This window comes from Diceros bicornis, unplaced genomic scaffold (genome assembly GCF_020826845.1).
Source record: "Diceros bicornis minor isolate mBicDic1 unplaced genomic scaffold, mDicBic1.mat.cur scaffold_181_ctg1, whole genome shotgun sequence".
Lineage (NCBI taxonomy): Eukaryota > Metazoa > Chordata > Mammalia > Perissodactyla > Rhinocerotidae > Diceros > Diceros bicornis.
In genome coordinates this window covers 371,113-388,289 of record NW_026691078.1, presented here as the reverse complement: position 1 = coordinate 388,289, position 17,177 = coordinate 371,113, and the positions used below count along the sequence as shown (strand labels likewise).

At 37.8% G+C, this 17,177-nt stretch overlaps 1 protein-coding gene across 1 annotated transcript in view; it reads left to right on the top strand.

Annotated features, from left to right (window-relative positions):
• Positions 1 to 17,177, top strand: part of LOC131402600 (phosphorylase b kinase regulatory subunit beta-like) — a 92,736-nt gene that overhangs the window by 51,183 nt on the left and 24,376 nt on the right. Inside the window, 9 exon segments of the mRNA XM_058537259.1 lie at positions 2,379 to 2,462; positions 2,942 to 3,046; positions 4,197 to 4,279; positions 4,477 to 4,567; positions 9,652 to 9,713; positions 9,798 to 9,960; positions 11,084 to 11,165; positions 13,081 to 13,138; positions 14,251 to 14,341. Of these exon segments, the coding sequence (XP_058393242.1) occupies positions 2,379 to 2,462; positions 2,942 to 3,046; positions 4,197 to 4,279; positions 4,477 to 4,567; positions 9,652 to 9,713; positions 9,798 to 9,960; positions 11,084 to 11,165; positions 13,081 to 13,138; positions 14,251 to 14,341 (819 nt within the window).

Sequence of the window (17,177 nt, the reverse complement as noted above, 5' to 3'; positions counted from 1 at the left end):
ACTGTAGATTCAGGGAAGCTATACAAATGATGCTTATAGAGTACTCTTTCTGGGCAGTTGACTTTGTCTGAAACTACTGCTGTTCCAGAATCAATATTCACACGGCACGTGTGGCTCAGGAGGACATTCAGTTCATTCATTCCTCCATCAAGCTATATGGTAGGCACAGTGCCGACTCAGGGGATGCTGTTCTCTAGGAACATATAGTGCAGAAGGATAAGGAAACACAGAGCTAACTCTGACATAGACGTGTGCGCCTTCACAGAATGAACAGAGAGCTTTGGTGATGACAGTAATTTTGTATATGATCAGGTTGATATTTGAAACCAGTTCAAATCATAATCAGTAGATTGTGTAGAGACAGTTGATTTGATTTTCCATTTAGGAAAATTTAGGTTAGATTTCTACCTCTCATCAAATACAAAAATAAATTCTAGATAGATTAAAAATTTAAAAATTTTTTAAAAAAATGATTTAAATATAAAATCACTAGAAGAAAAAATAGGAGAACAGTTTATAACTGTTGGGAGGGGAAGTCCATTCTTAGAATAATACCAGTGTCAAAAAATCATTAAGGAAATGATTGACAAATTTAACTAAACATAGCTGAAGATAGCATAAGCAACCTAGCACATCAAAGATGCTTTAGAAATTTCCTAGTAGAAAAATGTTTAGATTGAAATACCATGTGCTGAAATGATGTTTGACGTACTATGCAGTTCTTCTCACATTTCATAACAGCGTTGAAGATGAGCAAACTGGGAAAAATATTTGATACAAAGGATAATATTCTTAATATACCAAGGTCTCTTACAAATCAAAAAAAATAACAAATACCCAGTAGAGAAGGAAACAAATGAAAGAAGTTATAGAACATACAAATAGCCATTAAATATATGGGAAAATAGTCAACCACAAAATATTTGAATACAGTAGTTTAAAACTAAAATGAAGTATCATTTTGACCCAAGAGAGTGACAAAAAGGACTTATGCACTGTTAATGTCAGTATAAATTGGTCCATTACTTCTAGAGGGTGACCAACTTGGCATTACGTTTCAAAGAGAATGTATATCAAAGAGAAAAAATAATATTGTACTGTTCAAAGGTGTTTACTGAATTAGTTTTGAGATAAAATATTGGGAGCTGCCTTCACCGGGGAATAGGTGTTAAACAGGATAAAGAGGCTTCTTGACTGGATTAAGTGCTCAGCTCTGGCACTGAATAACTTGTAGTTCATTCCAAGTCTTTCTGCTTTTACCTTACAGAAATTCTAAGTTTCTGCTCCACAGTGGCACCTTTCCCTTTTTCTGATACTTCTACAGATATTTTTCCAGTCTTTATATTTCTTCAATCATTTCAACATTGAAATGTAGAGTAAATGCATGGGCTCAATTTACCATCTTGAAACTGAAACACCACAGTATTAAGTTTAAAAAAATGGAACACCAAATAGATTATGCAGTATATGAACCCATTCATGTAAATATTTAACTATGTACTTTTAAAAATCTGTAACCCTGGGGCCGGCCCGGTGGCGCAAGCGGCTAAGTGCGCGCACTCTGCTGCGGCGGCCCGGGGTTCGCCGGTTCGGATCCCGGGCGCGCACCGACGCACCACTTGGCAAGCCATGCTGTGGCGGCGTCCCATATAAAGTAGAGAAGGATGGGCACGGATGTTAGCCCAGGGCCAGTCTTCCTCAGCAAAAAGAGGAGGATTGGCAGATGTTAGCTCAGGGCCGATCTTCCTCAAAAAAAAAAAAAAAATCTGTAACCCTATCTTATACTTTGGTGTTTCTTAGGGATCACACAATAAATTACGTTCCTTTCAACATACACGAAGTGAAATAGTAGTTGCCTAAGGGGTTGTGAGAGTAAATAGGACCATTCACCTGTAGCATACGGCTTAAATTTTTCATAAAATTCCTCTGATCAGAAAAATCAATAAAGACAATTTCCATTTGGTGGGAAATACTTGAGGGTGGGAATCTATTAGGAGATGTGTGGCCCTGTTTTTTTAAAACTTGAAATAGCCAGATTTTTTATCACACAGAAAGCGTTTGTCTCTGTATTCTTTTGTGAATCAGACAGAGCTGTGCAAGTTGTACATTTATGATAGCATAAGAACAATATCAAATTTTAGGATGTTGCTAAGTGGATCTGCAGAAGCTTTGCTCTTAAATCTCTCAGGGCCCCAGAATCTAAGTGGACATCATTGGCTAGCTTGTTTTCCTACAAGTTCACTGAATAAGATTTCCCTGGCCTCTTTTTCTCTAGAAAGATCAGAAATTAGCAGGGCAATAGTCAGGGGGGAAAAGGGGCAACAAAAGAACAGCATGGATTCTTGCCTGACTCTGATTCACAAATTTATATCTTACAGGCTTATTTCCATCTGGGTATCAGTGAAAAGTTAGGACTCTCCGGAAGGCCAGATAGGCCCATTGGCTGCCTCGGGACATCAAAGGTGCTCATGCATTTTCCTTGTAGAGCAGTGTTCAGGTTATAATACCACGGACTGAAATGATGTTTGACCTGCTATGCATCCATGCTCACATTTCATTCTATACTTGGGCTAATTACCTGAATTATTATTTTCTACAAGTAAATCTTATTATTTGTCTTGTATGATATTACAGAAGTCTTCTAGGAATGAATAAGCATCTCACTGCTATGTTATTTTTAAGCGTTGTAAGATATTTGACTATAACAGTATTTACTCAAACAGAGGCTTTTTCCATCATAGTAGAGGTGGACTACTTTAAGTTTATTAGCATACTGATCCAATCAAGAAACTTTAAACTTTCTTAATATTATGTGAATTTCACAACATATTATTTGCTTATTCAAGATTAAACATCAGTTTTAATTTTTATTAGGACTTAAGCTTTACCTTTGCCTTTGGTCTGTTTTGTATTTATTTATTTTTTTAATTATCTCTTACAGATTTATCGCATTTTAGGAAAGACTGTGGTTTGTTATCCTATCATCTTCAACCTAAGTGATTTCTACATGTCTCAAGATGTTTTACTGCTGATAGATGATATAAAGGTCAGAGCACCTTTTTGCTGAAATGGGATGACTTTGTTTCTACTGATTTTATCCTATGTTGTTAACTTGAGTGCTCCTGGGCATCTGTGACACTGGGTTAACACAGTGTACAATGTGAAAGTAAAACATCTGCTTTGGGAGAAAGAGTTAAATTACTTGTAGCATTATAATAACAGACAGAGTCTGTTTTATATAAAGTTGTATGACTTTGCTTGATATACCTTTCTACAAATGGAAGGAAAGGATCTAGTTTGTAAAAGCAGAGCGGGAACAGTTTTGGAAACCATGTTCATACGACAGCAATAGTATATCTCTTTTTGAACAAAAATTGAGTTAGCAAAATGATTTTATTTGTGAAGAATGCCAAGTAAAACCTCAGCTAACTCATAACGCTCAGTCAGTTAAAATCTCCTCTACCCCCTTTTCCGTTTGCAGAGTAGAGAAGCTTAGAGTCATGGTTCAGAGCATGAAGTCTGGAGCCAGATTGCATTTGCTTAATCTTGGCTGCACTATTTACCAGCTGTGTGATCTTGGGCAAGTTACTTGACTTCTCTGTGTCCCTGTTTTCTTATCTGTATAACTGAATAATAATAGGGCTGTTCTGAGGATTAAATGACTTAAGATATGCACTCAGAGTAGTGCCTGGCACATGGTGAAGTGTTATGTGAGTCTTTGGTATGATGATGATGATGACAGCAATAGAAATTGAGTCAAATCGAGAACTCTCTGCACATTTCTGATGGTCTGTATAGATTCAGTCCAATCTCTTCTACCCACTGTAATATAAATCCGCAGTAATGTGGAGTGAGAATTAATCTTCTGAATAATAACCCTGGGTTGATTTTTCCTCCCTGGGACCATTTATTAGGCCACCAACAAAAAAGCAGCCTTAAAATATGTATGATCTGATTAATTTTAAGAACAAAGTGTAAGATCAGAAGGGTTTCTATCTTAACTTGTATGTATTCGTTCCTTTATACTTGTATGTATCAGAACATTTCTGCCCCTAGGTAGTTTATATTATCCAGGGTTTGATTGTGAATTGTCTTGATATATGAGTTTTGTTGGCTCTTTGCCACTAAAGGTTAAGTATCCTGATCAGCTCATGTACTGTGCTATTACATCCTACTTCATTCTTATGTTTTCATAGAATGCACTACAGTTCATTAAGCAATATTGGAAAATGCATGGACGTCCCATTTTCCTTGTTCTCATCCGGGAAGACAATATAAGGTAGGTTGATGAAAGAAATGAGGTCTCACCGCCATTAACACTGTGAACCTTTTGGAAGCAGGGCCTCCTAGTATTTTTTGTCTCCCTCTCAGTGTGTGGCAGAGTGCTTTGCATATGTACAGTGGCACTTAGTATTAGCTTATTTACTTCTCATTGTTATTAATGTGCACGTTTTGTTTATCTGTTTATATTTTTAGAGGTAGCCGATTCAACCCCATATTAGATATGCTGGCAGCCTTCAAAAAAGGAATGGTTGGAGGAGTCAAAGTTCCTGTTGATCGTCTACAGGTAATCTTCTGAATTTCAGGGTTTCTGTTTTCAGGACAATTAATCTACAGATACAGCTGTTTTTAAATATATGTTCTATTTAAGATTTTTGTCGTAAGGTTTTATTCTGTACCTACCTTCCTATTCCTGTTGTCACCACCCTGTTTATCTGACTCCTCCAGTCAGATTCTTGAACAATTGCAGTCGTTTCCTAACCAGAATCTTAGACTTTAATAGCTCATCTCTAACCTCAGTTTTGCATTTGAGGAAGTTGGAGTCCAGAGTGGTGAAGTGACTGGCTGTATAATCTTGGGCTGGTAGGTAGAGATCAGGTAGCCTGACTCTGGTCCAGTGCTCTTGTCCCTGCTCCGTAGTAACATCCAACCTGGAGATAATCCTTCTTCCATCTAGAACCTCACAGCGTTATCTTCACAGCTGCTGATAACAGAAGCCCTTTGTGGTTCCCTGTTAGCCATAACAGCTTCTCTGCCCACAGTTATCTCCTACTAAACACTCTTTGTCCTTCTGCCAATACAAATTAATTAACTGTATTCTGAACTTTGTGAGGTTCTGCCCCTCTGCTCATGCTGTTTCCTTCTTTCAAGATCTCTGGGCTTTGAAGTCTTACCAAAGTTTAAGGGCCAGTTCTACAATATCACCCAGACCAGGCACGACACTTCTCTTCTTTAACATCTTTTTATGACCTTTAACATAAACTACTCAGATTGTAGACCATCATGGACTTAAATGCCTTATTTCCTATAAAAAATTGTGATCATCCCATACAATCTTTCATGTAGTAGGTGTTTGATATTGAGTAAGACAGAGGAAAATTTATATAGAGAGACTTACGTAGTGATGTTATAAATGGCATGTTTGTATACTCATTTACTAGTGCTTGTATTTTGCATATTTGATTGATTTTTATCTAAGCTTTTTATCTTTTCCCCCTTATTTTCTATTGCTTTGCCTTTTTGTAATGCTTCCTGGGGCAATTTCTTTGATATTTATCATGCAGCTCCTCTATTAAGTTTTGTATTTTGGCTATCATGTTTTCAATTTTCCCTTTTCATAGTATCGTGTTCTTATTTTCTGGATGTTATATTTTATCTTATATTTCTGAGAATATTAACTAGACAGTTTTTGAAATTTTCTTCTCCACATTATCTCCTTCAGGTTTATTTTCTCTATTTTTGGGGGGTTAGTCTTTCATGTTGGAGGCATATGTCAGATGTGTGGTAATCTTTAGCTATCCATTCATTTTTAAGAGTGAAAGAGTAAAAAGTTTATTGGAAGTTGTGTGTTTGGGAATAAGGATTCTTGTCATGAATTCATTTATAATTATAAGGTGGTCTGGTGGCAAGGGCCCTTTTTGTTGGGGGAAACCCCAGTGCCAATATCTGGAGATTTTTTTCTCCTGGACTCTTTAGTTTCCCCAGAAAATGAACATCTAACCTCCAACCTGAAGGGCATACATTTTGCTTCCATGTCCTGAGAACAAGATGGAGGAAGGGAGCCAGGGGGTCCCACTGTGCTGTATTACAGTCTTTCACTTAATCCATTGTTTAATCTTTATATCTCCTGCTCTCTGCTGTGCCCTATACTCATGAGTACAGAATCTTTAATCAGAGAATAATCCTCTTTTCATCTTGCAAAACTGAAACTCTACACCCACCAAACAACAACCCCTCCTCCCCCCACCCCAGCCTCTATCTTCTCTTGAATATAGCAATGAAAATGGCACCTATATGTTTCTTTTGGATTTTCTTTCAAGCCCTTTCAAATTTCTTTGGCCCATGATCCACAGTCTCACTCGTCACTGGGCCTCAGCCTCACTTCCCAGCTTCATCAGCCAGGACGTCTTTCCACGCAGGTCATTCTCAGCCCTGCCCTCCCCTCCCCAAGTATACTGCATACTTGAAAATATCGGAATGTAATTGGAATTTTTTTCCTGCTGATGCTGTTACTCTATTCTAGAGTTGCCTTTTTCTTTTTTTTTCCTTCTAGAGTTGACTTCTTCTTTTTTTTTTCCCTTCTCTCTAAGTCATACTTTAATTTTATAACTTAGGTCAATGTCACCTCTTTAGTGAAGTCTGCAAGACTGAAATTAATTTCTCCTTCCACTGTCCTTCTATGGCATTTTACTTGAACCTTTGCTGTAGCTCTTATTTTATTTTATTTATGTATTTTTTTGTGAGGAAGATCAGCCCTTAGCTAACATCCGTGCTAATCCTCCTCTTTTTGCTGAGGAAAACCGGCTCTGAGCTAACATCTATTGCCAATCCTCCTTCTTTTTTTTTTTTCCCCAAAGCCCCAGTGGATAGTTGTATGTCATAGTTGCACATCCTTCTAGTTGCTGTATGTGGGACGCGGCCTCAGCATGGCCGGAGAAGCAGTGCGTTGGTGCACGCCCGAGATCCGAACCCGGGCCGCCAGTAGCGGAGCGCACACTTAACCGCTAAGCCACGGGGCTGGCCCTGTAGCTCTTATTTTAGGCGTAGCTAGTTTCTTATGTCTGCTTCTCTCTGTGGATTGAAAACTCTTTCAGGCCAAGCTTTATTCATCTCTGTATTCCCAGAGTAATCTGCTCACTATTATTCTCTCTGTAGACAATGTGTAAATATTGGTTCATTGACTCAACAAACATTTATTGAGCTCCCTCTAGGCACTGGGGATATAGTGGTAAAAAAAATATGCAAGGTACTTGATCTCATGGGACTTATTCTAGTGGGGGAGCCAAACTGAAAACAAAGCCAGGTAGGGATGCAGAATGATGGGATAGAGTGCAGTCGGAGGTGGGATGTTCAGTTGGAAAGGACCTGATGGGATATAATTGAGTATCACAGAGCAGGATAACTTTTTGAATATTATATTGCATTTGCCACATATATTACAATATTAAGTTATTTAACTACCATCAGGACTAAGGTATTAATGCCTAGCAAATTTTTTTATGAAACTAATTTAGGAGCCTCTGCAACCAATTGAATTTTTTTTTTATCGAAAGCTCTAGAGACTATTAATGGAATTTAGCATTTGTCTATTAACTCAGATTAAACATTTACTTTATGGACTGAATTAGGATATAAGTGGGTAGGCTAATAAAAATAGAAAATATTAAATCAAAAATTTTTTATGTTTTCGATATTAGCTATTGGCTTTGAGAATTAAATAATTCTTGATTCTTCTCTTTCTTTCATGCCCGACATTACAATTCTATTATCAAATCCGGTTTTCTCTATCCTCAGATTATATCCAGAGTCTAACCATTTCCCATCACTTCTAGCACTAACATCATGATCCAAGCTACCGTCATCTCTTACCTAGATTTTTATACTAGTTGCCTAAATTCCTACTGGCCATAAGCCAGTGGTCTTTGTACTGTCCATGGCATGGACCTTCTTCTCTGACCTCATCTTTCTACCACTCTCCCTCTGTCTACCCTGCTTCAACCACACTGTCCTCCTTACTGCTCCTAAAACATACCAAGCATGGTACTGCCTCAGAGCCTTTGCACTTGCTGTTCCTCAGCCCTGCGTACTCTTCCCTCAGATCCATATCATTGACTACAGTCCTTCCTTCAGTCTCTACTTACATTTCTCCCTATTAGAGAAGTCTTTTCTGATCACCTATATAAAATGGCAAATCTGCCTCCTCCTACTCCCCTGCCCCAGCACTCCCCATCCCCTACCTTTCCTATTTCTACTTGCACTTATCATCATTTTATATAACATATTTAGGTTTCTGTTTGTTTGTTTATTGTCTGCTTCCTACACACACCTAAGGTCGATTTCAAGAGGGCAAGAATTTTGTGTATTTTGTACACGCTGTATCCTCAATACCCAGTATAGTGCCTGGCATATGGTAGGTGTTCAATAAATATTTGTCTAAATATTCATCTAAATTAGTTAACTAGAAAGCAGGATGTGTAGATGTGAGCCTCCATCTTAGGAAGTATCACTCAACAGACTTTTATCGTGCTCAGCACTGCTCTCCACCCAGGCACAGACTGCACTCAGACCCTGGCTGTGGCTGGGCCACATAAGAATGTGCGCGTCAGTTGCATGTTTGGCCTTTCTCCCTCAGACTCTGCAAGGAGGCTTTAGCATGATGGCTAGTAACACTTCCATCCTGTGATTTGGAGTGGGTATTTGTTGATGATCCATTTGGTTTACGGGTTTCCACTCGAGGAGCAGGCAGCACAGCTCTGGTGGTTAGCCGACAAGAGCAGCATTCCCTGTGTCCTGTTGCTTCACATTTGAAACGAACAGTGAGAAAACAGAGAAAGTAATATATGTAAGGCAATTTTGATTGAAGAATTGCCTTATTTTTAAAATAATAATTTATGGCCTGTTTTTTATGTAGTACATTTCTCAATTTTATCTGACAATTCATCAGATAATTAGAAGTGACACATATTGCTAAAAATCATTGTGGGTTATCATTCATTTAGACTTTTCACCATGAACCACTAACAAACAAAAAGTGTGTTTGAATTTGGTCTCATTTGGTACGATCAACCTATAATCAGGAAGTAATGCAAAATAAAATGACCAAATATTGGTTGCCAGGATGTAGAGAAGCCCTGGCCTAGATAGTCAACATCTTCATGATCCTGAAAGATGGAGACTTGGCAGTATCCCATCATTGAATGACCCTGAAATATATTATAGTAGCAGAATAGAAAGTGCAATTTCACATTGTCTTTTCCCAAAACAATTTTAGTATTTCATATTTTTTGAATTTCAAACTATTTTTCAACATTTTGATGGGTACTGAATTTTAATTCCAGCTTAAAAATAAATACCCACAATTCTAAGAACAGAGAGAAAATACAGTTCATCTCACATTCACTTTCCTATTTATTATGACTCATGAACTTATAGCTTGATGTGTATGTTCTACTTCAGGGAGTTTTTTTGTATGTGAAAACCTGTCTGATTTTAGAATGCTCGTTTAAGAACTTACTTAAGAATTATGTATATTTTATAAGTAGACTCTTCTTTTTGAAGCATTATGTACTTACAGACAAGTTGATGCACAGATCCTAAGGGTATGGCTTGATGAATTTAAGAGTTGTGAATCTTTTCTCAATCACATTTCAGACGCTGATATCTGGAGCTGTGGTGGAACAGCTTGACTTCCTACGAATCAGTGACACAGAACAGTAAGTCCCTTTGAGTTATTACTATGTTTCTTGAGATTACATTAGAAATGCAGGAAATCTGAAACTTCTTCTTTTAAATACTAGGCTTCTGGAATGTAAGAGTTTTGAGGAATTAGAACTTCCCAGACATTCAAAAGTCATACGACAAAGCAGCGCGGCCAGTGCTCCTGAACTGGAACAGCAGTCGGATGTCGTGGTTACTGAATGGAAAAACAAACCCACCCATGAGATTCTTCAAAAGCTGAATGTGAGGAAGATGCAGTTCCCACATGGCCCTGAGTGAGGCTGGCAGAGCAGGAACTCACAGGGGCAAGCCGTGTTTCTTTTTGTCCTCTCAGAGAAGGTAGCAATCAGCCTGGAGGTGGATGGCCTATCTATACCCAGGGCAATAAAGAGAGGTTGTTCTCTCTAACATTAGCGAGGGTGTTTTACAGATGCTGAAGGAGTGGGGATGAGTCGGGTTGTCTTGGGTATGAAAGTATTGTATGGACCATTAAAGAAGTTAAATCAGTGATAGTTGCCTTTGGGATTTCCATATTTCTCGCTCAGTGCCTTTTTCCCAGCCTGGATCCTCTCTCCTGACCCGTATTTAGGACTAATACTTGCTTTAAGTCTCGGCAGTCACTGAGGAAAGCAAGTCTATGACCACGTCCATGTGAACATTATGTTAGCAACCTAATAGTGTACCTTCCCTAAGGTTATTTGCATTTTAGAAGAGGAGGGGTGGGGGTAGTAGTACTTATCCAAGGAAATGAAATTCTAAGCACGGTGATGTCTTGTTGGGCCATACAAATTTGAGTATATAGGCTAAATATATATCCTGCCAGACATCCTCAGTCTTTGTTATTGATCGATATTATCTATAGATCTGCATAAGCATAAAGATGATATAGAGGCATAAAGCACATAGCACAGTGCCCTAACATATAATAAGCACTCTACACATGTCCCCTCCTTTCATCCATCTCTTCACAATGGGTGGATAGCAACATGGTCTCCCGTTTATGATTAAGTAAAGTCAAGAAGGGAGTGGTTAAATGAAGTGGCCAAATCTCTCAGAGAGTGGCAGAATCAATATTAAGGCTTGTAGACACCATATTTTCTATCTATTGCTTATCTTGTTTCCTGGAAAATTTGATATACCTCAGGAAGCCAGCTTGTCTACCCTCTGTCTTCAAGATATCTAGGATAAATATTTGTATAATGTCATCTTATGCTTGTTGAGTATATCAGTGACATTTTATCTTTCCTCAGTTCCAAAGCAGAATATTTCCTCTCTGCATCATGTGGTTTCATGAATAGTTACCCCTGTGATTAGTAACTTTTGTACCCATTCCATTCCAGTTATTCACAGTGATTTATTTTTTCAGGACTGCAATTGTTTGGCTAGCCAAGCCATCCTGCTGGGTATACTAGTCAAAAGAGAAGGCCCCAACTTCATCACAAAAAAAGGTAAGAGTTCATGTCTAAGAGAACCTTCTTAAATAATAAGACCTCTCTATTCTTGAACATATATCAAATATGCATAATGAACATCCACTAAAATGTTACAAGTTATTTTCTCCTTCATTAAGCCCTTTTTTTTTTTTTTTTGCTTTTAAATGGAAAATGTTCATTCATACCCCTAGAGTGGAATAGACTGATGTCTGAACTCCTAATTGCCTTTGTGCAGTGATGCTTGATTGTTTTTCTGATTGTCTGAATGGAGTTGGAGCCTGGATTCTGCTTGTGACTGTTAACCTCTGATAACTCCATAGTTGTTTATCCCCAGTTTCTGTCTCTAGTTTTATTTTCTGTGTGTTTTCAAAAACAGTATTGAATCATTATAGCTATGAAGATTAGCTCCCTCATGGTCTGCAGCAGTCGTTTGGAATGGAACATGGTGTTTAATAGAACAGTGCTTTAAAGATTGTTAACAAAAATAAATTGTTGCTAATCGTATCCATGTCCACTCTGCATTAAGGATGAAACCCAATTATTCCTGAAATCCACACTTGTATATTGAGTCACTACTCTAAGGAAGTCTTGAATTCTACATCATGGTCTGCTTCTGGCATGTTATAATACAGAATAATGTAGAATACATTTCAAGTACTTAACATCTAGCTACTTGAAGTTTTTGGCTCATCTGAAAGTCTTCTGTCCAGAGAGGCATGTTGATTTGGTTAGAATTGGAAATTGAGCCAGCATTCTAAACAGCAATGTAATTAATAAGATTTATAGTTTTGATAGTAAACTAAACAATATTATTTATTCAAATAAGGTCTACTTAGTTTTTGCATTATTATAGCTAAGAGATAACCTTCTTGTGTATTACACATGTGAATTGAATAGTTTTAATTCTGTTAACTGATTAAAGGCAGAAGAACTCTAAGCAAATTTCCAATAGAATCTCTCATGTTTGTAATTAGTCTTGAAACTATAAGTATAAGCAGAATCCCAATTATATTGAGGACATTCATTGAAATTTATACTTTAACTAAAACAATAGGATTTTTAAAAAGCAAACATTTCATTAGGAACCTAGAATTCAGAATGGTTATTTTAGTAGTGCTTTAAGATAAAACAAAATTTATATAAAATACTTTACAATGAAAATGCTGAGAGATATTTTTAAACCATTTTTCTAAACTTGGGGATAATACTCATCTTTTACTTAGATATTTGAAAGACTTTAAATGTTTTAAATCTGTAAAACTTTATGATACATTGAAAATCGTAAACATCTAACAGAATCTGAATATAATTTTATCCAATTTGTTATAAAGCTATAAAAATAAGTTCAGGGGAAAATGATAAAGATCTTGTTCTTTACCCTTGTTTCTTTTTTGGTGCTTTGTCCTGTCACATTGTTAATTTATTAACAAACCAGTCATGAGGCCAGGTCGCATGTAAATCGCTGCCAAAGAATGAAGCCCAGTGATGTCTTTTGAGCACTGGGGTATGTTAGCGTGATCATGCATGTAACAGTCTCCATAAAATTTTGTTGAACAAACAAATCAAGAATCATATATATTCAGAGTCTACAGTATTTGTTCAATTTTTTATTTTCTGCAGTAAATTAAAATAACATTTTTATTTGTTAAAAACTTAGCTTGCATATTAATTAAGAAAAGAATAAATTTCCACAAGTAGAGTACTCACCAAAATCATATACTCAAACTAAATAGTAACTAGGGCTGGGGACATTCACATTATATATACAGGTTACATAATATGTCAGGTAGTTCAGAATGTTAATGGATGGATGTATCAGCTCTAGTGGAACAAAATGAAAATTCAAGGGTGATTTTTTTTAAAGGAGAATAAATGTTATGCATTTAATTAAAAGCTTTTTTCAACAAAGACTCTATTATCCAATGTCTAGGTACCATTTCTGATCACATTGAGAGAGTCTATAGAAGAGCTGGCAGCAAAAAGCTTTGGTTCGTATTAGTGTCCTTGTCATTATGTTTTATTTTTTGTGTTGTCATATTTAATAGCCTAAAGATGATGGACCAATCTTAAAGATAATTATTCATCCTAATTTTTACTTTTAAACTCCGAGGTAATGGCACAGTGACTCTGTCTACTTTCTAAGGATCTTATCATGGCTCTCTCAAGATATTTAAAAAATGTCTGGGAATAAAGACTTCTATTGGAATAGAACCTGGAGAGTATTCACTGGAACCATATGTTAATGACTCTTTCCTACCCTGCACCCGCTCTGTCCCAGCAAGGTGCTTTAGGTTCTAATTTGTATTCAGGAAACCTGTTCTGTTATAGAAGGCCATGAAAAGAGACCAATGGTTCATTTAATCATAAGCAAAAAATAATATACTTAGAAGGTAGTTCTCTTACCATTTAAGTTGACTGAATCCCAGTGACTGTAGTTGCTTCATAAATAACTGATATGTTCCGCAAAGGTAGTCTCTTCCTAGAGATTGAAAAAAAATTATGTAGGTTGCGATAAAATTGTTGAAATTCACAATTGGATAGTTATGCCTAAATGCATGGTCTTCTGCACTTGAAAGCAGTTCTAACAGTTTTACTAGCAGAATCTAATATTTTGAAAGTAAGAGTATATATATTTTTTAAATGACCCATTATTATCTAATTTTGAAAAAAAAGTCTGAAACAGTGTAATAAGAAACTCCCTTAACCTCAGTGAGCCTCAGGTTTCTAATCTCTGAAGTAAGAGGATTAGACAAAATAATCTCTTATTTTTGTTTCAACTCTAAGATTTATAGTAATACCATTCCAACCTAGAAGAAATAATGTAATCATCCTGTGGTTAAATCTCAAATTTTCACTGTAAATTCTTAGCACAGTAAGGCACGGAAGCTGATAGATGTTTTTCAGCCAGTAAATTTCAAATGTCGTCTATAATCATATTTTTGTCTAAGCAAACCTATTTTTGCTTTATGTATTATATTTGCATTTTAGATAAATCATTAACGAGCAGACATTTAGAGTGATGTTATGTTTAAAAGAACAGACTCCTGGAAGTTTTATTCACTGTATTTTCCCTTTTATGGCTTTCCACTGACACACCCAGGTTGGCGGTGCGCTATGGGGCTGCATTCACCCAGAAATTTTCTTCCTCTATAGCCCCACACATTACTACTTTTCTGGTACATGGGAAACAGGTAACATGCACAGAATGTGGAAACTCAAGCTGCTTGAAACATGTGGGCTTATTTGCATTGTGAGGGTTAAACGTGTTTTTTGGTCTCACAGTGTGTGGGTGAAACCTTGTCTAAAAGAAGGAAGTGTTTGTTCCACTAACTTTACCAGATATTGACTGAATTTTCTACTAGTCCTTCTATGTTGAGATTACGGAATATAAATGTTTTTTATAGGTCAGCTTCCGTGGATATCCTGAAATATAAGGAAACAGTTTTAAACCTACATTTTTATTGTATTTTCTCCATCTAAAAGTTCCACACGAATTTTTACTTTTGAGGGGAAAAAATGTCTTATGTGTTGCATGTGCTGCGCTTCAAAAAAATCTGTTCTCCCTACAGTCTGAGACTTTCAGAAATGTAAAAATAGCAGTGTGAATTCTTTCTTCCAACATTTTGGGTTTATCAAGAAAAAAAATATTGGTATTTCATTGTATCACTTCTTAAAATTGAATATGAGTGAGTTCCCTAATCCAGGGATTTGGTTATCTAGACACCAAAAGAAACATGATTTAAAGTGGTTATAGAAAAAGATGTCATGTACCAGTGACAGACTTAATGAATTTTTTAACGCAAAATCAGAATATTCAGTTCCTCCTCCGGTCCCACTCCCCATGAAAGGGATAGTTAGGCTCTATTTTCTTTCCTTATAAATTGATAATGGCATGAATAATGCTGGTGGCAGAGGTGAGGATGAGGGACCCCTCCCTAATTCTGGAGTTTTCTGCTGCAGGGTCCACTGTCTTCAGCTCAGTGTTTCCTCCACATTATTACATGAGGACCTAATTGAGTATGTTCTTAAGTCTCCCCATTCAGGGCCCCTATTCATTCATCGTCTTTTAGATTTGTCACCCTCTGGCCTGCTTTCTTCTTGACCCCAGGTCGGTTGTGCGCCGTGCAGCAAGTCTTTTAAGTCAAGTAGTGGACAGTCTGGCCCCACCCGTTACTAATGTTTTAGTGCAGGGCAAACAGGCAAGTATCGGATTTTCAGACTCTTACTCGGTCACAGTCACAAAGGTTTCTGGGTGAGACCCTGGCTTTAAATCTGGCAGCGTCAGTGTATTGGCCTCTCACAGGCACGTTAGCAGCGGCTCAGGCGTTTCTACAAAAGGCTCCTTTTCCAAGCAAAATTTAGTCTTAAAGATGCGCAGATACTAAATAGACCATCCCTTTTTCCTGCTGCACCTTAGAGCTTTAATTTTCAACTCCTCTATTAACTTGAGATCAGTGAAGATGCTAATTAAGCAAATGGACTAATACTTACTGAAGTACTCCAGACATGTATAGGAGCAAAGACGGGTCACTAGTGAAGGGCACATTTCCCTCCTGCTCCACATGAGATTCCTCACCCCCTTAGAAATGCACTGACTCCCCAGATCCCTAACCCCCTGGGCCGCCTCTCCCTCGCGCTCCTCCCCTCACACCAAGGCCAGCTCTTGTCTGCTCCTCCTTGCAGAGCCATCTCCACCTGGCAGTTCTTCTCTCCTCTGGGTTCTCCCAACAGGCCTGTGACACGTCTCACGATCTGCCCTGGGTCCCAGTTCATTTGGATGTGTGTCTCTCACCCCAGGGTACGCTGTGGACCCCTGGCAGTCAGGGCCCAGGTCTTGTCCAGCACCGGTCCCAGTATGCCCAGCACGAGGCCTTGGAATAGGCACTTGGTGAATGTGTGTTGGATTGAGCCTGTGCATGTGTGTATGCAGAGTGGGGTGTGGCTGTCATTTTTTGTTTTGTTTTCTATAAGCTCTAATTACCTGGCTGAGTCATCATTTGGTTGGAATGAAAACCTGTTTGCTTTCTTTCTCTTCTTCAGGAATATGTGTGCTTTACTGTGTCTTCCTAACAGATAAGCTAGGGATCTAATAAGCTTTAATAACATGAAATACTTTAACCCTCTTTAATGGAATCAACCCATTGCTCATATTTCAGGGCTCTTAATTCATTAAAAGGGAAAGTATTTCATCCTGATATCCAGCTTTTGAAATGTTAGAATAAGCTATTTATTTTATCCTGTAATATTTAATTATAATGAAAAAATGATTATACTAATAAAAAACTCCTGAGAAAAAGTTAAATCATTTTCACATGTTATTTTCTGTTTTCTGCAAATTATTAAAAGGTAGAATTTTCATCCTCATTCATCAGCTAAATAGACCAGAGCACAGGAGGTCACTTACCCAGTACCTTTTCTCGCTACAGTCCTTACCTCCAGCTGCAGAGTGTTGTATTGGTGCCCTGGATGAGCCACCTCTGAAAGAAAGTAAATAGGCTCTAGGAAGCTGTTGTTTCTTGGATTTTAGGCCCCTGTAGTATGTTTGAAAATATAGTGAATTCTACCACGTATGATCATATGAGAAGGCTTTGGAGATCTTTGGGGTCTCTGGCACCTGACACTTGGGGAGGGAGTAGGTTAGAGTTGTCATGTCCATTGTGTACACTATCTAGAGGGGCTTGCAGCCTGTGATCTCGAGACTCTGCTCCCCACATCCTGGAAGCCTTGGAGCCTGTCCTGAGGCTGTGGCTGGACAATTGCCCATCAGACTAGCACATCTCCCAAGAAGACAGTCACTTAGGGAGCTGGGTAGGCCTGGGAGGCTGACAGCGCTGCTTCAGGTGCATGAAGTCCATTCACTGACTGCGTCTTACCCCTTTACAAAAAAGAAACGAGAATGGAGCATTCAAAGTTTGCATTTGCTCATTAATGAAATGCCACCCTGAGAATTGAAGTAATATTGTTCCTGCAAAGCACTTTCAGATCACCTCAAGCTCTCTGGAATGAAAGAGTGGTTTAGAAATGCCA